At 33.2% G+C, this 21,614-nt stretch overlaps 1 protein-coding gene across 4 annotated transcripts in view; it reads right to left on the minus strand.

The window, feature by feature from the left end:
• CHD1 (chromodomain helicase DNA binding protein 1) overlaps positions 1 to 21,614 on the minus strand; it is a 125,094-nt gene that overhangs the window by 19,256 nt on the left and 84,224 nt on the right. The window contains exons 20-33 of one of the 4 annotated variants that reach the window (XM_036768285.1): positions 21,399 to 21,547; positions 21,118 to 21,214; positions 20,933 to 21,028; positions 13,534 to 13,710; positions 13,173 to 13,333; positions 11,755 to 11,796; positions 10,590 to 10,720; positions 8,371 to 8,412; positions 7,061 to 7,199; positions 6,708 to 6,858; positions 4,135 to 4,257; positions 3,267 to 3,395; positions 2,573 to 2,836; positions 1,879 to 2,016 (exon numbers count right to left, since the gene is read on the minus strand). In XM_036768285.1, the coding sequence (XP_036624180.1) occupies positions 1,879 to 2,016; positions 2,573 to 2,836; positions 3,267 to 3,395; positions 4,135 to 4,257; positions 6,708 to 6,858; positions 7,061 to 7,199; positions 8,371 to 8,412; positions 10,590 to 10,720; positions 11,755 to 11,796; positions 13,173 to 13,333; positions 13,534 to 13,710; positions 20,933 to 21,028; positions 21,118 to 21,214; positions 21,399 to 21,547 (1,839 nt within the window). The remainder of the gene's footprint in view (positions 1 to 1,878; positions 2,017 to 2,572; positions 2,837 to 3,266; positions 3,396 to 4,134; positions 4,258 to 6,707; positions 6,859 to 7,060; positions 7,200 to 8,370; positions 8,413 to 10,589; positions 10,721 to 11,754; positions 11,797 to 13,172; positions 13,334 to 13,533; positions 13,711 to 20,932; positions 21,029 to 21,117; positions 21,215 to 21,398; positions 21,548 to 21,614) is intronic. The other 3 variants (XM_036768291.1, XM_036768294.1, XM_036768302.1) reach the window with 3 other exon arrangements.

The raw sequence follows: 21,614 nt of genomic DNA on the forward strand, positions 1-21,614 counted from the left end.
TGCTGGTTCCTCAGTATTTTCAGAGTTATATTGCCGGCAGTATAGCTTTCTTCTGTATATACTTGGTCTAATCTGGCTATTTTTTTTTCTTTTGGTCTTTGTTCTCCTAGCGCCATTCCTACTTCCCTTCTTCTATAAGCATCATGATGTCAAAATCCAAAAAGGTGTCTTAATGGAAAAAAGTTTGTTGAAATGGTTTTTACAATCTTTTGCCATTTTTCTTCTGTTTTGGCATCCCCCTTCCATGTTCATTCTTGAAACCCCATAGGATGACTTTGCTTAGTTAGCTATCTTGCCTTACTCTCTTGAAGTCATCCTCCACTGCTTTTCCTCTACTTGATGACATGCTGCTGCTCATGATTATCAGTCATTCTTCTTCAAAAATTTTACAGAAAAATTTATATTTTAGTCCAGTGTTGGTCGGTAGCATCTCTCTCTATTTAGCAAGTAAAGTTAAATGTTTACTAGCTAAGGTGCTTTCTGGGTTCTTTTGGACTCTTGTATTGGAAATTAATTTACACCGAATGAACTTCTGGATAAAATTATTATAGTTAGAGGTGATATCAATTCTGTTGACCATCAGGAAATATCAGCTACAAATTCTTGCTGGTAGAAAGAACTATATGAGTTAATGATCTCTATTAATACTAAAAAAAAATATGAAAGTGATTTCCTGACTTCAAAGAGTTTGCATTCTAGTGGGATGTTGTTACAATATGTTCACAGATAAATAAATATAGGATATATGTCTAATAAATACAGTGTTAAGGGTGATAACAATTGGGGGAAACTGAGAAAGATTTCTTGAAGGAAGTGGTACATGGAGGGGTTCTAAGAGGTGAAGAGGGAGTACCTTCCAGGCATACACAGCAGCCTGTGCAAAGACATGGAGGCTGGAGATAAAATACTACCTGCCATGGATACCTAGCAGACTGTGTGTGTGCGCGTGCGCACACACGCGCGCAGGGCTGGGAACACTAAAGCTTCTTAATCCAGAGTGACAAAATCAGACACTTTAGGAATATTAACTATGGGAGCTATACGGAGAATGGATTTCAGAGGGAAGAAAACTGAATTGGCGAGACCAATTATGAGGCTATTGCAACAGTCCAAGTAGGAAGTGAAGGAAGCCTGAACTAGGGTTGTAAATACAGAGGCTAGCAGGTACTTAATAAATATTGGCTGAAATAAGTGAAAGGAAATGGATCTCCAGACTTGGGAGTTCCAGAGATGATAGTGGAACACAAGAGCTGATAGAACCAAAGAAAGACAATGTTCATCAAACCCTTAGGTTCATCAGTTCCTTGCTTTTTACAGCATCTAGACCTTTTTTGTTTCCTTCATGATGTTATCATTTCACAACATTTATGTCAAAGCAGTCTTGTTTGACATGATAGTACATATTTAGATAGCAGAGCACAACAAATCCTTATGAAAACTATCTTTAGGGTCTACGTCCCAGATTGTCTTGTAGGTAAGGCAACTTTTACACAGCCTAACTAAATTCCCTTAGGGAGCAATCCAAGATGCACTCTTTTTTATCTTGAATTCTATTTATAATAAATGATATTTTAAGTGACGTGTTAAGACTATTTTAAATGACAAATGATATAATTAAGAAACATAAGATCTTAGAATTAGGGAACAATTCAATAAAATATATTTCATGTCCTTACTGAAAGTGACCTATGAAAAAACTTTTTGTAAATGTTATAAATGCCATTATGATGGGGAAAAATTTGAACTACAGCATTATTCAATTTAACTCTAATATAGTTTTTTTAAATCTTCAAACTACAGAGACCTAAATTATAAAAATACAGTTTCAACTGAAATAATATTAAAATAACTCAATGTTGATAGAAAGCCTGTACTTACAACACTGAATGTCTTCTGGTCCAGCTCCTCAGAATCCTCAGATATAGGAACTGGTTCACTTGCAGTGATATGAACTGGAGCATCTGAAATTGTGGATTTCTTAGATTTTTCTTTGCTATCAGATTTGGTTTCACTGAGCTAAGGAGAAAAAAAATAATTCTAGAAAATTGACTGTAGCAAAAAATGTACCTTTTTAAACTTTAGACTCAATAGTACTTATCCTTATTAAATTTCTTAAAATCCTACCTTCCCCAAATTTAATTGAGGACATTTAAAATGAAGAAAATGTGTAAACTTCCTATAATTACGTTCTATATTAAATGACCTTTGGCAAGTCACATAACCTAAGTTTCAAATGGACTCATCTGTAAAAATAGGATAATAATGCACTTGCTAGTAATTCTTGTATTACCTAATAGGATTGTTGTGAAGATTAAAATGAGACAATGTATGCAAAGTGTTTTAACTGTACAATACTACACATGTATTATTTTTATATTGTTAAAGACATATTATCAATTTGTTTCCAAACTGCTTTTCTTCTCTGCTGGAGGTGGAAATAATAATATCTTTAAGGGAAAGGTTTTCACCACAACTAAAATACTGGAGGAATTGTTGGACAGCATTTCTTCCCCGAATGTGAATATTTTGTTCAGTTTCCATATTTTAAAGTTCCATAATGTGATTATCATACCTTTTCTTCTTTTATGTCTTTGTCTTTCTGCATAGCTTCTTTTATTTTGCTTTCTCTTTTTTCTTTAATATCTTTTTCCTTTATATCTTTCTTATCCTCCTTTTCTTTTCTCTCCCTTTTAAGTTCTCTCTTATTTTCCTTTTCTTTTGCTTCCCTTTTTTCTTCTTGTTCCTTCTTTACACAAACATCTGGCTCAGATTTTTCTTCACTGTCTTTTTCTGCTTTTACTTTTCTATTTGGATGTTTCACAGAAGTGATCTCATCCTGCAAAGTGCAAAATTTGCACCATATTACTAACCGAGTCTCAGCAATAGCTAACTATTTAAAAATTAATAATCCCTTCTACAATAAAGGGCATTTGCAGGAATATGGAATCTGAATAAAAAAGGACTTCAAATCCTGTTGATACATGCAAGCTTTTCTTGTAATAAAATGAAGCAGTTCCATCAAATATTCATAATGAACTAGGAAGAAAAAGAATTCAAACGGCAAATATTTGAAAGAAAAGACTTTAATGAGAGTAGAACTTTGAATAAATTGAGCCATGAAATATGAGTCATAAAGAGAATTCCCATGTGGGAAAACCATGGCAGGTGCCTTAACTCAGGTTATTAATTTAAATAATCAATACAAGACTCATCAAATATCTTTAAAAGGGCATAAAAAGTTCAGTAATTTTAAAAAATATTCTCACCTTGTCATCATCCTCATCGGATTTGTCTGAGGGCAACGGAGAAGAATCACTCCTTATTTCTTCTCTCGTTTTAACAGACTTCACCATTTTATTCTTCTTAGTCCTTATTTTCCTCCTCTTTGAATTTCCCTAAAAATAAGGATTTCACTTTTATATTAATCAATTCTCTAGATTCCATTTTGAAGAACTTAATTCATTATTAAGCTCAAAATAGTGAGACACCACAAATATTTATACCCACTTTTAATTTTTTTAGTAACGAGAAATCATAAAAACAAATCCACAGAGATAATGGAGAAATAAATTATGTGGAATTCAATTAATAACTCCTCAAATCTAAACTATAAATACTAATAGTAATTATTTCTATACTCAAAGAGTGAAGAAATTTGGTCCACTTTTCCCCTGGGCATGTATCAAAAGTAACAGGGAAAATGATTCCAAGTGTCATGAATTTCCTTTTGTTGCCACTATAGTCTTGGACAAAACTGAAAATTACATAGTTTATTTTCCTATCTCTCTTTTAATAATCCTATCCCACCTCTAGGCACTTCATCTTCCCCAAGACTAACATCTTCATGACCTCTTGCCTAAATTTTCCTCTGCAGTGCTCCCACAAGCTACCTTCTTCCAATCTCCATCGTTTCTCTAAATGTAAACCCTTGCCTTCTCATGCTACCACAACACCCACCTATAAAGAAGCCAGCTATAAGATATCCCATTTCTACTATTCTCTGTCCTAGGATTCATGATGGAAGTGAGATATTAAAAATAAAAGGACAAAAATGAGAAAAACAAGAAAAATTACACTTGAGATAAAACTTTTGATCAAATATGTAGAAACCCAATGTAAACAAATTGTACTTACTGCACCAGAAAGTCTCTGGGCTTCTTTTTTTGCCAGATCTTTATTAAGTAATTTAATGAGGTAGTCTGCTCGGGTCTGCAACTGCTTTGCTTGGGGTTTTTTATCAGGATCATCTGGTAGAATCTGAAAAGTAACTAACTTTTAAAAGTCTCATCATATTGACTTTTGAATAATAACAGCAGCAATAATAATTGCTAACATTTATGTAGTTCCTTAATGATTACAAAAAACTTTACATGTATTGTGTCATTTGGTTTTCTACGCAGCAACATCACTTATACAGAAGTTAAAAAAAAAAAGATGGTGTGCAAAATCTGCTTTGGCACTTCTCCACAGGATAGGAAAGCTCCTGACTGTTTCCTGGGAATGAACTCTCAAAGAATATAAAGCATTAAATAACGTAACAAATAAAAAGAATTTCCTCAAAGATACAATGATATTACTCTTCTAAAGACTCTTCAAAATGGAAAGAAAAGAGATCACTAGATTAAACCAGAAGAGGAGAGAACTAGTGTAAAATTCCTTTATTTTTTTCAGTCATAGAAGGACGGACTTTTAACTGGACCCTTGATGTGATACTATAAAGCAGAGTTCACTATAAATTTTCAGATTGTATATAAAAAAGTTTAATTATTACACTGTGCAATGACCATACACAGTGTCTATGTATGTATAGCCTCCTCAACATAGTAATAGATGATATCACCTATATGGAGATCTCACAGCATGAACTTTGCAGAGAGCTTTACAACAGGGATTTAGTAAATAACTTTATGAACGTCTGTTTTCTTTGATTTTAATACAAATTTAAAAACCTTAAGTTTTTCCCTCTCTGACAATTCAAAATGAAATTATATTAGATAGTTCTATTAAAAAGCTTTTTCCTTATCCCCAACATAAATCTTAACTCTTCCTAATGTCTATCTATTGCTCCTAGGGGCTAGGTAAGAACAAGTCTAATCCCTGGTTCAAGGTGACAGCTCTTTAAATACCTGAATATAGCTAACATCCTGCCTCTTTTCCTAAAATGCAAAATGCTCAAAACTGAACACAATATTCCAGATGTGGTCACACCACCAAAAAGCATACTAGTACTACCATCTTATTCCTGAGTATTATGTTTCTGACTTCCTAGTTTTTGATCCTCTGTGACTAGAAAGTTAGGAAAGTGTTTAATCAAGGCAGGAAATTCAGTCATATTTCTTTCTTTTTTTTTTTTTACATGACAAGTTACACACTATTGACTCATATCGAGTTTATAATCTACTAATGTTCTCTGATCTTTTTCAAACTACTTTCTAATCATGTCTCCCTCAACTTATATATTTGTGAGATGAATTTAACCCAACAGGAAGACTTTACATTTATTTCCATTAAAATTACATATTATTCAGCTCAACCCAATATTCTAACCCAGCAAAGTATTTCTGTATCCCAACTCTGATAACCAAGATGTTAGTTAATTTTCCCATATTTACGTCATTTGCACTTCTGGTAAACATGCAACCCATGTTTTGTCCAAATCATTGGCAGAGAAAAGAGAAGTCTATTCTAATGACAATATCGGTTCTGTTTTTGCCTTTACTGATCTTTACCTGAGATATTCTCCACTATACTGTTCCCTGCTCTGGCTTCTGATTTTCCTCACATAAATAAATCTTCCTAACATATAATGTTATGTTGCCCCATTTTTTGAGTATTCTGTTTCTTTTTAATGGTGTATACATTCTTAGAGTCATATTTTAGTCATAGGTCTCATCCCATGAATATCAGTGATACCTGTGAGATTAAATTTTCTTCCTTTCATTAGCACCAATTTTGCTTCTAGCCCTTGGTACATAGGAAAATTCAAGTAACCTAAAATTTTAAAGCACTTAATTTTTAAAATAATTATTCTGAACTTTTGAAGAAAAAGTCAATTTTTTTCTGGCATTAGAAAATGGAAAGTATTTACCAAAAGCCCATTTTTAAAGTTTAGTAATCTAAAATTTTTAAAAATGTATTTAGAGTAAGGGGTTCTTGGGACATGAAGAATTTTTAAAAATCTGATAACTGTATTTAAATAATTGGTTTCTTTATAATACCATGTATTCAATTTCACACATTTAAAAACATTCTGAGGAGTCTATAGCCTTTATTGGAATGCCAAAGGGGTTGCTAACTTATAAAAAGGTTAAGTATTCCTGCCCTGAATTTGCTATAAAAAAGAAAATTTTTGAACTGGAGAGAACTTGGATATCAGACATGTCATAGAGTAGGACATTATAATGGCCTTGGATTCAAAAAGGCCTGCTTGGGTCCATATCCTGTTTTAGGAGGTAGGTGCTCAATTATCCCCATTTTACAAATGAGGAAATTCAGGCTGAGAAAAGTCAAGGAATTTTCCCAGGAATACACAAACAGAAAGCGTCTAAGCATTCTACCCACTACACCATCTAGATTCTTCACAACGAAAGGACTAGAATGTAGATATCCTGACTCCTAATCTAAAGCTTCAATTCAAAGAGGTAAGAGTTACATTAATACCAAAGAAAAATTCAAAATGTGAATTGAGAATGTTGAAACATACATACCTTGTGTGTTAAACTAAGATCAGGATCCATTTTAATCATTTCCCAGCTGCCATACCCATATTCATAGATACCAATTAGTAGATTGGAATCATCTTCTTTGCCCCAATCTATATCAAAATGAGCTGCCTTTGTGTGGCATGGGATGGTATACCTAGCAAGAAAATTAATTACTCTTATTAAGTCACTTTATTTTATTTTTATATAAGAGAAATTTTTTCAAGATTATGGTCCCCATTAAAAATATGCTTTATTTCAATTTTAAAACTAAGATCTATCATCATGAAAGACAGATTATGATACATATACAAACCATTAATTATTAAAAAAAATTTTAAACTGAGGGAAACACTCACTGCTTCCTTTCTTCTGGATCTGAAGGAATTGATTTGTGCAATGGTACTAATTCTTCCTCATGAGAGATGACTAGCTTGGCATTCACTTGTACTCCTGATATTCGGAATGTTGGACCCTTCACTTTTCCAAGTCTACCACCTTAAAAAAAGTAAATTTTTATGATATAATTATATATAATATGATGATACATAATAATTTTATAGGATACAAAGTATAGCAATCAATACAAAGATAACATACTCAAAAGAACAATTTATGGCAAAATTAATATAATGAGGTACTATTAAACCAATACAAATTATAAAAGAATGATTTCAGAGAAACCAGAAGACATGTATGAACTGATGTAAAATTAAGTGAGAAGAAATGGGAAAACAACTCACACAAAACCAACACCGTAAGGACAAACAACTTTGGAATACTTAAGAACTTTGTTCAATTCAATGACCAATCATAATTACAGAGGACTGATAATAAAAACTATGATAAACAGAGAGGTGATACAGAATGACAGCACCACCATCCTCCTAGTCCCCAGGCTTGCAAGCTAGACATCATCCTTAGTCCTTTACTATCTCTTCCCTCAATATCCAATCTGTTGCTAAAGACTGTATTTCACCTCTGCTACATCTCTCCACGATATCCCTCTTTATCCTCCTGATCCATGATACAGGCCCTCATCACCTGAAGGCCTGGACTACTGGAACAGCCTGCTGGTGGGTCTGCCTGCCACTGGTCTCTCTCCAGTCTAGTTTATCCTCCATTCAGCTCCCAAAGTTATTTTTCTAAAACTTAGGTATGATCATATCACCTTCATACTCAATAAAGTCCAGTGGCCACTATCATCTCCAGGATCAAATACAAAATCCTTTGTTTTGCATTCAAAGTCACCTCCTAGCTTCTTTCCTTCAAGTCTCAACTAAGATACCACTTTCTACAGGAAGCCTTTCCCAAATCTCTCTTAATTCTAGTGCCTTTATTCATTATTTTCTATTTATCCTGTATATAGTGTCTTTGCACATATGTTTCGCTTTTTGTTTGTACCATTTGACTGTCAGCCCCTTGAGGGTAGACTTTTTTTTTGCTTTTCTTTGTATTCCCAGTGCTTAGAACAGTGCCTGGCACATAGCAGGCACTTAAATACTGACTGAGAATGAGACATATATTTTTAGACTTGGCAAATATGGGGATTTGTTTTCTTTCTTTTTTTTTTTCAACAGGAGGAGAGAGGAAAATTAAATTCCTGTTAATGGAATAAAATAAAGTTACAACAACAACAACAAAAAAGAACCAGTAGGCGTTTCCTTACAAGGTTCTGTCATAAAAGGTCTGTGTTCAAATAGCAAGAGTCCTGTAATACAGAGAAAAAAAATTTCTCAAAACCTCATTTAATTAGTTTCACAAAGAAGTCATTTTCTGATTAAACAATGTTACAAAGTAAAGAACACAAACTGATCTGCTGTGTTGTTTTGCAATAATCCTGTATATTTTATTTTTAATTCACAGATTTTACAGTTTATTTCATTTAATTTAACCATCTACTAATTTGCCATTTTATTCAAATTGCCTCACAGAGACAGAAAATATACATGTCACTCAAAAATTTGTTTAAATTATTTTATGCACCAAAAAAGACAGGATTATATCTATTAAAATAGCCTCGTTTCATGCTGCCATTTTTGAATTCTTCAAAAAAATATAATTTGCAATAAAATCATTCAATATTCAGTAGATTTACATTTCAAATCCTTTAAATAGAATGAGATGAATAACTAATCTAAGCTAACTTACTCCCAGCCATCTTCAACATATTTAAGTAAGTGATAACAAGTTTCATCAATGCTAAAGGATGAGAACAGAGACTTGGATAATTTTTATAACCATTTTCTTTTCTTTAAATTTTCTGGATGCCTATTGTTTTTTCTTTTGTTTTTAACCCCACAGTCATAACTGTATATTACTCCCAACACCACCCAAAGGACTTTCTCTTATAACAAAAAAAAAATCATTAAGCAAAACTACCACATAGTGGAACCTTATCTATTAGCACATGACAACTGTCAGAATATGCAACATTTAGCACTTCTTAAAGCCATTTTTATCAACTACTCTCTCTCAACACCATGTAGCCTGCTTCATGCTCTGCGCTTCTGTCTTTCATGCCACCCAAGAGCAGCTCTTCTTTCTTTTGCTAAGACCAATGGAAAGAATCTAGGAAATATGTTGGGGAAAATTTTGAGCCCTGGAGAGCCCAATAATAGAACCTTATTTAACTCAGTAAATTTCTAAAGTACAAGAAAACTTATAAATTCAAAATTGGTTATCTTAAATCTATATAAATTCCCTACTGGCCTTGCAGAAGCTCCTACTTGGAGATTACTTTTTTCTGGTTTCATCATTGTAAGATCTCCTTGATAAGTTCTGAAATTACTAAACAGGAAAAATCAAATAGATCGAGAATACATATTGTCAAGGCTATGACATGTAGTTAAATGGACAATCTGTATAGCTGGCATTCATACGCATATTTGCTTTGGACAGACACTGCAAATAGATGAAACTGATCCAATATTGAAAAGATGGGTCCTTTTCAACTTTAATGACTCCAAACTTCTTTCTGAAATTAAAGCCAAACTTTTTAATATAAATATTTGACAATTATTATTGTATGGTTGTGGGTTATATTATAGTAGTCTTCAAAGAATTAAATGTGTATCACATAGGGCAAAGGAGAGGCACATGGTAGGTGTAATCAAGCTGCAACATATAACAAATAAAGAGTTATAAAGAAGTAGGTGTCATCAAAACAATGTACAAACAAAAAAGGAGGGCTGGTCATGTGGTAGGAATTAAAGGTAACTGCTGTATGACCTGTATCATTAAGATACTTTTGATATCATGAGATAGGAAAAAAAGAACCTTAGCATGATGGATGGACCCCTAGCCTAAGGAATGACATGGAAAAGGAACTACACAGGATATACAGGTCTGGATGGGTTGCTATCTGCACTGTCAAAGGGAACATTTCATCAATGAGATCATAAATCAACTTGGTTCTCTCAATGAAACTAACTTAAATAAAAGCAAAAGTTAGCCTCTGAAGAACACATGTTGGGCAATTTGAGGCACCTGTAACATAATTGAATACTTGGTATGAATAATATCAATAAATGACATCATTCCTTGTTATCCCCATAATGTGATCCATTTCTCCTTTTCCCCCTTTTACAGGATCTCAAGTAGTTATGTCATAAGTGTGCCATTCATAAGGGTCAAGGCAATATAGTATGTATAGACCAGTGAAAATTCAATGAAATAAATGACTCATTTAATCAATGAAACAAAAATCTATGACTCTCTTCTGATGGCAAGAAGCATTTAATGAACAATGGAATTTTAAAATTTTTCTAAAGAAAACATGCTAAGTACTTAGTATTACTCTAATTAAAGTTTAATAAGAATTATGATCAAATATCTAATTTTTTTTGCATTTAAAAAAAAACTTCCAATAGTTCTTTAACATTATACCTGTTCGGTCCTGTCCAGAGGAACTATCCTTTAAAGCTTTGACACACCCATTATGCACCAGCTCTCCTAGTCTTCTGAGGTCTGTCTCTGACTTATCAACCAATTCAGCATCTCGAGCAATCGCATCTAATCTGCAATAAAATATCAGCAAAAGATTTATCAGGTATATTATAATAGGTTGTAGGCGACACCAATAGCTGCCATTTATATTGAACTTTAAAGTATACAGGAGTTTTATATAAATGATCTCAAGGAAAGAGTAGAGAAGAGTAACACTCTATTCTAGCTCTGGTTAAGATCCTATAAATTCTAGTCTTCACAACCTGAATAAAATAAGCCACAGGAATATTTAATGGGAAGTATAGTTCTCCCACTAGCATAGTAATATAGTATAATATCTTCAAGGTTAAAGGGGTGGTTAAGATTTTTGTCACTTGTTAAAATGCCATTTTTCTCATCTGGAGATTATGAACCACCTGACAATTTTAAATGAACTGATAAGAAACAGTTAACATTTCTGATAAATATGATAAAGTTAAAAAGGTAATTAATAATCAAATAAACTGACAGCTTATATCATTTTTGATTCCCAAGAATAGACAAGACATTAATACAAATATTATGCAAACAGTTTGTTCAAATGAATAACACTCAAGTAGGTTTTCTGGAATCAAATGAAAATTAACTATTAAAATGCAATGTTTTACCTGAACAAAGAAATGTAATCAGAATACAATATATAATTTCCTGCATTTAGTGAACAGTTTGACCAAAATTAAATTTTTAGCAGTAGTTGGCTAAGAAAAGGGAAAAGAATATTCAAATCACTGACTATTACTGAAGTCAACAGGCCAGCTCAGAAAAACCAAAGGCTTTTCAGTTTGAAATGTTGGTAAGATTTGCATAGCAAACTTATGCAAATAAGGATAGTACTAGATTTTCTAAAGAATCACAGAATTTTGAGCTGGAATAAATTTTAGAAATTAAAATGCATCATTTAGTCTTCCCAATGGTGAGGAAAAGGTTCTAAAGATTATTTTTTTCAAAATAAGTCAAAATGAAACCCCTAAATCTATAACAAAAAAAAAACAAATTTTCTGAACAAAACAAATATAACCATCTATTTGGAAACAGTAAATTTTACTTCAAGGATAATTGCATTTACCTTTCCAGAGGACCACCAAATTTCTTGTAACTCTTGATAAACCTAACAGAAAATAATTGCTGTTTAAATGTGTGCTCAACTAAACTTCATTATTAAAAACATATATCATTATAGAAACAGTGGGCATAAATGCTTATTAATGGAAAAAATAAAAGTATTGCTATCATGAATGAACAAATTAAATGGACAATGCAAAAAAAAAAAAAGAATGGCCCCCCAATACGTTGGATATATATATACATATATATATATATTTAAAAACCCAGTCTTATACTAATTTTAGAAACCAGTACAAATAAAACAATAGAAGCTAAAATTTATTTCAGAAATTATTTTATTATTTTCACAAAACAAAAAAAAATTTTCAGAGCTAGACATTAAGTCATAGGAAATGGAAGCTTCAATGAATTCAGGGTGGGTGACAAGCATATTAACACTCCCTTGATACAGTCAAGATGAAAGGAAAGAATTCTGATAATTACTCAAGGATTTGAATTCCAAGTTATGAGGTGACACCAATACTGAAAAATGGAAATCTTATTTAAAAACAAAAACATATGAGTGGTTATGGAAAGGAAGAAGGGTCAAATGCCTCTTCTAAAGAAAGGATCCAACCACTCAAATAGTCATGAAAGTATCTTTAATAATAGCTGCAGCACTTTAGCTTTCTGATGGAGAACTTTATGTCATGTCTATAATTTAAAAGAAAAAGGTTACAATGGTTTTAATAGAAATAATAAATAGAAACTCTGAAAATACAGAAGCGAATAAACATTTTTACAAACTTCAAATCCAAAGAAGATTACATAAATGAAAATGACAGTTATTTCCCCACTACCATTAAAGAAATGCATTTGCACATACATGAACATATTTGAAGGGATATTCCACTGTATACTGCATAGCTATCTGACATTACTTCCCAATTGCTACTCTCAACTCAAATATCTTAATTAACATGGTTCTTAAAAAAATTCATTGTATTGTTTATAGAAAAAGTATGAGAGTAATTTATCCCTTCATAAAAATAAAGATGTGCTGGCTTCTTTAATGTCTCAAGAATGGTATAGATTATCAAAAAAGGCAGTAGAGGATGAAGAAAACTATTGTGTCAATGTATACTTTTATTACTCAAAATAGTGACAGTTTTTAAGCTAGCTACATTATGGGACCAAAAACATTAAGTAAGGTATTCCGCATTTTAAATAACCTAATAGTACATAAATAGGATGAAATGCAAGGCCAGTACCACACAGAAGCAGAATCACAAAACTGCTTGTGAAACAAATCTTAGTTAACAAATTCAGTTCCTGCATAAGTTGAACTTGACCTTTGGAAAGATGGGAGAGTCTGATGTTATTTTAGGTGTACCCTGTATTAATGTCAAGTTGAATCAAAACGGTCTTATTTAATCTTACCGCCTAATTTCTGCATCACTAAATCCTTTAATATTCTCTCGTGGGATAGTCCTTGGTCTTCCACGTTTCTTTGGCCTTTTTCTTTCAGATATTGAATCACTATCGGATCCAGAGTATCTTCTACTTCTGCTGCGCCGGCCTTCACTTCCATTGAAGCTAATCTGGAATTTCAAGGTGGCAAATATTTCTAAGTAACCAAAATAATTATATTCTTAGAACTGCATGTACATGTACATACATACATGTTCCATTTTTATCTAGTTATCATAAAATTCATAAATATTTCCAAGTCACAAAAAGATATTCCAAGTATGGTTTATTACTATATCCAATATATACATATTTTACATGAAAAGATTACCTGTTTTGCACAGTTTCTCATCCTTGGCAGCATATATATTTCTTCAAGTTCCTTTTGTCTTTCTTCTTCTTCTAGCCTTCTTCTTTGATCTTCTGGAATGATTTCCTCCCAATTCCTTGAATTTCTTTCAGGTTCTAATTCAATATCATCTTCATCCATGTTTGAAAAATTGGCTACCTGATAAAAATGAAAAGTTTTTAAAGATCATTGGAGGAATTCACAAAATAATTATAGCTACTTAATATTAGGGAAGCACTGTTTGTTTGTTTTTCCCATGAGTATAATCATAAATTGACCTTATCTTCTCCGGGCTTCTCTTTTATAATCTATCAAATGAGGGGGCTTGACTATGCAATCTCCAAAGCCCCTTCAAAGTCTAAGATTCTATTTTTCTCTAATCTCCTTAACAAATATTACACAATATACTAGAGTAAAAATTCTAAATTAAAAAAACAAGTCTCAAGACAAAAATTACTAGCTGATTTCAATTCAATAATCATTTATTAAACCTCTCGTCCCCTCTGAGGACTTTGTATATTCAGGAAAAATAGTTCAGGTTCCCTCTGCTAGCAGACTTCCATTCTCACTGAGAAAATGCTTTCCAACAACAGGTCTGGGAAGGACCAGGTATTTTTAGAAGATGTCTTGATTTCTAATAGCATGAGGGAAGTCAAATTGTCACTATATGACAATGCTGAATGTCTGAACCTGTAAAAATTGTTACTATATGTACCTGGAAGAAAGGGGATCCCTACTTAACTTGTTAGCCCTGGATAAAATGTGAGGAAAGGTGTTTATCCAGCCCTTATGGGAAATGGGGCAGTTCCTCTGCAGAGGCCACTCAAGAGGCAAAGCCAGGTATCAATCATCCCCTTGATAAAGCTCCCAAGGAAGGGGAGGTTTTGGTGGGTAAGCAAGGGGAACACCAGATGTATGAACTCAGATACTGGAACAGGTGGCATGTAAGAGGCTTATGACCTCTTAGCTATAGTGAGGTTACAAATGATGTTAATTAAAATAATGGAATTAATGTGGATTAGAAAATGTTACCAGGATATATTAGAGCCAAAATTCAATTAATGGGTCATCATCCTGCCCTTGCTTATTATCTAGTGTGGACATAATGTCCTGCTATATGCCATATTGCCAATGGTTGTGCTAATATTTTTTAAAGCAGCCTTTAAAAAATGGACAAGAAAAGAATGCTGTGAATGGAAATACTGCCAGTGCAAAAATGAAGAGGTGTGTTATCATGTTAGAACAAAAAAACTCGCATGCATTTGAAAAACAGTCATAGTAACTCTGAAATAAGATGCAGTCTGAAAGCCTGAATTCATGATACAAAATATTATAAAACACATAGGTAAAATAAAAGGAAAAGGCAAAGTTGCATTAGCTTTCTGTGGTTTGCAAATAAAAGAAGTATTACAATAACAGAAATAACGTGCTTAGATTGGTAGTAGCAATCCATTAACTGTATGAATTGAAGATCACAATCAAAAGTAGCATTCCTTTTAGCAGGACAGCCATTCAGACAAAAGCTTAACATTTAAATAAGACAGTGAATGCTAACTGAAATCAAGTGGATAGTGAAGAAATTTTTTTTTTTTTACTGAAAGCTTTTGTTAGTTTGATCACTTTAAAAATTAAGTTCAGTTGGATAGTATTAAAATTATTGGAGAGGTGGTCAACACAGATGAGGTTGTAACAACTAAACTAAAATGGTGTTTTGATGAAAATAACTCAAGAAAGTGGATACACTGATCCACAAAATTTTATTGTGGATGAAACGAGGTTATTCTAGATAAGGATGTTTCTAGAACTTAAATTTCTAAAATAGAAAAAAAAATTAACTTGATTTTAAAGTGTCTAAGCATCACCTCATCTAACACTTCTACAGGGAGGTAAAACCAATGTTTCTTTGTTGGTTCTGCAATACTTGTGCTCATAGAGGCTACAAATCATTGATCACTTCTAGTTTTCTGGTGGTCAAATAAGAAAGCATAGGTGATTAAAGCTCTTTTTGAGTACTGCTTTTCAACTTATTTTAGCCCAGCTATTGAAAAATATTGCAAGGACAACAATATCACACTTAAAGCATTACTGACTTAGATAATCACTTGGTTCATTGTGTGAGAATGTGAACATGCAAATTTGTGGAGATATGAACAAAACTTTCTGCATCCGACAGTATAAGTTGGGTCTTAAAGAAAGAGAAGACATTTAAGTTTACACTGATAAATTTATACAATCATAATGATGTTTTTTCATCTTATGTCAGTTTAGGGTTATCCTTAGGTACAGTATTTAGTATTTTTTTTATTTTACAAATTTTGCTTTCCTATACTTTATTGCTTTATAATTGAATCAGAAATATATTTTTCTTATCCTTTGTTATCATATTACACTAATAAACAGATTTAAAATGTTATTTTTAAAAATTTTCATTGCATATTTCTACTTTGAACCAATGACCATATTTTACATAAAGAACTGGTGATGACATCTAAGGTGTCAAACTTTGCTGGTGCTATTCCAACTCATTGCCACTGCCTTACATCTGCAGAGATGTGGTACCAGATTGTTGATATCAAGAACTTCATCCTTCTAAAGAGGAAAGGTGAAGTCTAAGATTCCTAGTTTTTGTTCTCTTCTATGTTTGTGGTCACTCCTTTGGAGGGGTAAAAATTTTGTTTGTCTTGTTTTGTTTTTGCTATCTTTTTAGTTTAGTTTCTCTCCTCTCTCCCTGGGACAGCCTTTGACAGGTTGTTGCATTTGCAAGACTAGGAAAGTTCAGTAAAAATCCTAAAGCCCTTTATATTGTGGAAATTTCTTTAGAAGATCTTTTGAAACTTGCAACAGAGGAGTGGGGTATGATAGGATCAATACCTACCAGCTTTTCCCTCAGTATGTAGATTAGAATAGTTAATAGCCAAATCTGGGTGAGTTACTATACCCTACCTTACTAACTATATGTACTTCTGCAGGGCAGAAACTGATGCAAAATAAAAGCAGAAGTCTCCCTTCTGAACAGGCTTTCTATGCTCTGGCTAACTTTCTTTAATTAAATGTTAAATGAAAATATTTCATTTCAATATTAAACCTAAACTATCGGGGGCTAGTTAGGTATACTTAATAAAGAGACCCTTGATACTAACATTAACACCATTCAACATGTTTACTAAGACAACTTAAAAAACCTACTGCTGATAAAGTTTCTTCTATGTATGAGAATTAAAATCTATATTAATTTTAGTGTGGATTTACAGTAACTACCATTTATAAAATGCTCCCTCTCTCCAACTGAGTGCTCAAAACACTATTTTATTTGCAAAGCACGTTACATACATTATCTCATTTGATCCTCACCACTGTCCTGTGAGCTAAGTGCTACAGATAATAATTTGCATTTCACAAGTGATGGAATTCAAGATTAAAGAGGTTAAGCCCAAAACCACATAGTATATGAGGTATGCTTTAGACCCATCTTCCTACCTCAAGAGGAAGTGTTCTACCTTTCTAATATCATCTAGAAATCAGGGTCAAGTAATTTCTCAATTCAAAAAATATTAATTTATTTATTTGCATCAATTATGTGCATGGCACTATTACCTGAAGGGACATAAAAAAAAAGTTAAAAAAAAACAGTTGCCTCTCTCAAGGAGTTTACATCTTGAATGGAGGGGAGTGCTGAAGGGTGATGGGATCTTAATTTTATAGATCAAGAAAATGGTAGTTAAATACTTTTTTGGGACTACAGCATTTTGCAGAGCTAGAAATTAGGACTCTTATCATAGGCTACTATTTAAAGCTCATCGGGTGCTTAAAATTTCTGATATACAGTAAAACACTGCTTCTTTGTCTATACAGAATAACATTTGGGAGGTAGAGCCAAGAAGCAGAGTAGCAGAAAGTAATTCACTGAAGTCCTTCCAAATTCCACCAAACAAATCTACTAAATGCACAAGATCAAATCTTAATGAAGAAATTAAAAAAAAATCAGAGTCATTTTGCTAACCCAGGTGAACATAGGGAGTGAGACAAAGAACACTGTGGAGACTACAGGTAGGGTCTGGCTAAGAGCAATGCACAAGAAGTCCAACCTAGGGAGAGGCTGTGCCACAGGAGAAGAGGGGACTCTAGGTCAACCCCAGACCAATACCAGAGCACTGAAATGGGAACAGGTGCCATTTGGCAGCTTTGCTCACTGCTTAGTTCTGGTTTGCAGATGAAGGGTGGACTGAAGAAGGGTCCTGTGTTCCTCTTTAGGAAATATAAGACAGAAGCAAGTTCAGAAGACAGTAACAGTGGTTTAACTGATCTTAGGATCAGAGTAGGGTTTTAGTTTCAGCTTCTAGCCCTATCTGAAGTCTGCCAGAGCAAAACGAAGGCAGGATTCCCAGACCAAAGAGAAACTTATAATTCTGTCACTCTGAACCTTCCCAGCTTCCCAACTACCTGACAGTGTCTGAGTCCAGTAGCTGTCCACTGTGGCTCAGATCCAAATTGTAGAGATCAGACCAAAGAGGCAGCAATTACACTTTGCCCTGGGAGCAATGAAAGCCTCTGAGTCTCCAGCCTGACTTTCCCTGAGGTCCTCGAACAACACAAGAGTCAATGTTCCAAGAAAACATTTACAGAAAAGTTTCAAAGAAAAACACACTTGGACACAAAGTCAATTAGAATTTTTGGAAGAACTGAAATCACAGATAAAAGGGGAATTTAAAACACTTCTTTTAATAAAGAAATGAGTGTTTGAGGGGAAAAACAGAAAAGAATTGAAAACTATGGAAAAAAAAAGAATTGGAAAGGCAAATAACAGCTTGAAATAACCAACCAACTCCCTGAAAATTAAAATGGACCAAATGGAAGTCACTGACTCCCTGAAACAAAAAGAAATATTAAAAAAAGTCACACGACTGAAAATACATAAAATATTTCATAGCAAAAACAACAGATCAAGTAGAAAATAATTTTAAGAATCAATAGATTATATATCATGACAAAAAAATGAGCTTACATATCATCTTTCAAGAAATCTTAAAAGAAAACCACCCAGATCTCTTAGAACCAGAGACCAAAGAATAAATGGAGGAAATCCACTGGTCACTTTCTCAACAACAACAACAACAACAAACCAAAACCAAACCCAAAAGGAAAACTAGCAGCAACATTAAAGTGAAAATTCAGAGCTTTCAAGTCAAAGTAAAAATAGCGCAAGCAGCCAGAAAGAAAAAAACCCAAGTATTAAGGAGGCACAATCAAAGTTACACATGATTTAGCAGCCAGGAGTGTAAAGGAGTGGAGAGCTTAGAATACAATAATCTAGAAAGCAAAGGATATAGGCTTACAACCAAGAATAATTTTCCCTGCAAAACTGAGTATAATCATATGGGGGTAAAATGAAATAGACTTCCAGGCATTCCTGGTGAAAATACTAGAGCTATATAAAACTTTGAAGCTCAAACACAGATGATAAGAGTAACTTTTATAAACAGGTAAACTCAAATAACAATCATAAGGGACCAAAACAAGGGTAAACTACTTACATTCAAATATGGGAAGATGATATATGTATTCCCCTGAACCTATCATCATCAGGGGTAATAGAAGGAATCTAAATAGACAGAAGGCCTGGGAAAAAAGGGGGAAGAGGAATACACAGGGAAGGGAGGGAGGAAAATAAGTTTAGGGAAAATTGTCTCACATAACCAGGGGTACACAAATAGACAAACAATAAGATGGGTTGAGAAAAATGACTTTTACTTGAACCTCAGTGTCATCTGAACTGGTAGAAAGGGGGAAGAATACATGCGCACAGGATGGAGTGTAGAAAATATTTCACTCAACAGGTTAATAGGAGACAAAGAAGGAGGAATTAGAGGGAGGGTAGATTAAAGAAAGAATGAGTCCTAAGCAAAGCAGACTCTAAAGATGTTCAAACATATTTATAGCTCTTTTCAATGTGGCAAAAAACAGGAATTTAAGGAGTTCCTGCAAATTGGGAAATATCTAAGCAAGTTATAGTAAATAAATGTGATGGAATACTATTGTGCTTTAAAAAATGATGAAGAGTATGTTTTTCAGAGAAACCTGGGAAGACTTGTATGAACTAACGTGAAGTGATCAGAACTAGGGGAAAAAGTTACACTAGGACAAAAATATAGAAAAGACAAACAAATGTGAAAGTATTAGGAACTCTGAAAAATGTAAATGATCATCTATGATTCCAGAGGACTAAATGAAACAAGCTACCCATCTCCTGATGGAAAGGTGAATAGCCAAAGAAACACTCTCTCCCTCTCAGTCTCTGTCTTTCTTTTCTACGTACATCCATATTTGGACATGGCCCATGTGGAAATTTGTTTTGCTTCACAATACATGTCTGTAACAGGGTTTTGTTTTTCTTTTGTTTCAATTGGGGTGAGAGGGTGAGAAGATGAATTTTTGCTGAATGAAAAAATAAAATATTTTTAAAAAAAATAAAGAATGACACTTAACTTTCTTTTAAGGTTAGGTACATATGTTACCCTATAAAAACCTGCAATATTGTACCAATTGACATTTAGGGGATATATGCCTACAATAATAGCTATTTTCTACTTTACATGACTGATTTATTTCAGATTTCTGAGAAAAAAAAGTGACACCTCTGAATCTCTTACTTGAAAACTTTTAGACTTTCAGAAGGTTATATACTTTTACTTCCTGGCACACTAAGATGAAAAGAAAAAATATACTTAAAAAATATGACAAAGGAAAAACTATGGATCTTAATCACAAAATGGCAGACTTGACAGGGAATTTAAGCAGCCAATTAGTTGATAAGGAAAATGAGGCCCCCTGATGTTATATAATTTACCCAACATCATGGAATCGCAAGTCTCCAAAGATCATTTAGTCTAACCTATACCTAAAAAGTATCTCTATGCTGGAAGATCTCATTCATATATCTCCCTGCTTTCTAAAGCAAAACATTTTGCTGTTTAACAATTCTAATAATAGGAACTTGCTTTTTTTTTTAAACACCAAGCCAAATTCTCCATCTCAAAACCGATTGGTACTAATTCTATCCTTTGCTTCAAGAGAGAATAAATATCTTTTTCTTCCACGTGATAGCTTCAAATACTTGAAGATGGATATAATATTCAAAGTGCCTAGCCCCAACTAAGCCTTCCCCTCCTCCAGGAAAACTAGGCCTCTCAATTTGACCAGTGTATGGTATGTATCTCCTATCAGCACGGTAGGCACCTTATAAGCACTGCCACTTAAGAACTAAATCCAGGTCTCCTGAATTCTGGTAATGGTGTTCTTACCACTATTCCAAATGATACTCACTCGATTTTCATGTAAATTTTTTCTTTAAAAAAGAAAAAAGCTTCAAAAATAAGAAACATACCTTAAACTGGGAAAGCAATTCATCTCCTACAGTTAATGGGCCTGGTTCATTTTCATGAGTTTCAGCCCTCTTCAGGATTTCATCAATATCCATTTCCTATAATTAGAAAGAATGTTTTAATCTTGGGAATTTAAGTGAGGCCATACATTCTCCCACATAAAATCTATATGTTAAGTTCTCTTTACCTGAGGCTCTTGTTCTTCTCCTTCAGGTTCTTTAAAAAGTTCTTCAGCACCAAACTTTAAAATTGCTGATAGCTCTTCCTTATTAAAAGGTGTAGAACTAAAGCAGAAAAAAATGAACCATGAATCACATATAAACAAATTAATTCAATATGTAAAAACACTTCTTTAAATATTTACGTGCATAACTATAAACATCCATGAAAATTTATGTAAAAATTACAATCCAGCTCAACTATTTGATGCTATCAAGACTTTACATTTTCTGCTTATAAAATATCTACCTTGAAGGAGCAGAACCTGTGTGTAGTACAGTCTTCCCAGTTGTGTCCATTCTCTGAATTACTAGATGATCAAGCACCATCTTTTTTTTGGCTCTTTCAAGAATATCTTCTTCAACTGATCCCTTTGTAACTAGACGATAAATATTAACCTATATAAAAAAGTACACCTCAATTTATATAAAAGATAAAATGAAGAAAGTTACTGTTGTTACAATG

The sequence above is a fragment of the Trichosurus vulpecula genome, chromosome 1, assembly GCF_011100635.1.
Source record: "Trichosurus vulpecula isolate mTriVul1 chromosome 1, mTriVul1.pri, whole genome shotgun sequence".
Classification (NCBI taxonomy): Eukaryota; Metazoa; Chordata; class Mammalia; order Diprotodontia; family Phalangeridae; genus Trichosurus; species Trichosurus vulpecula.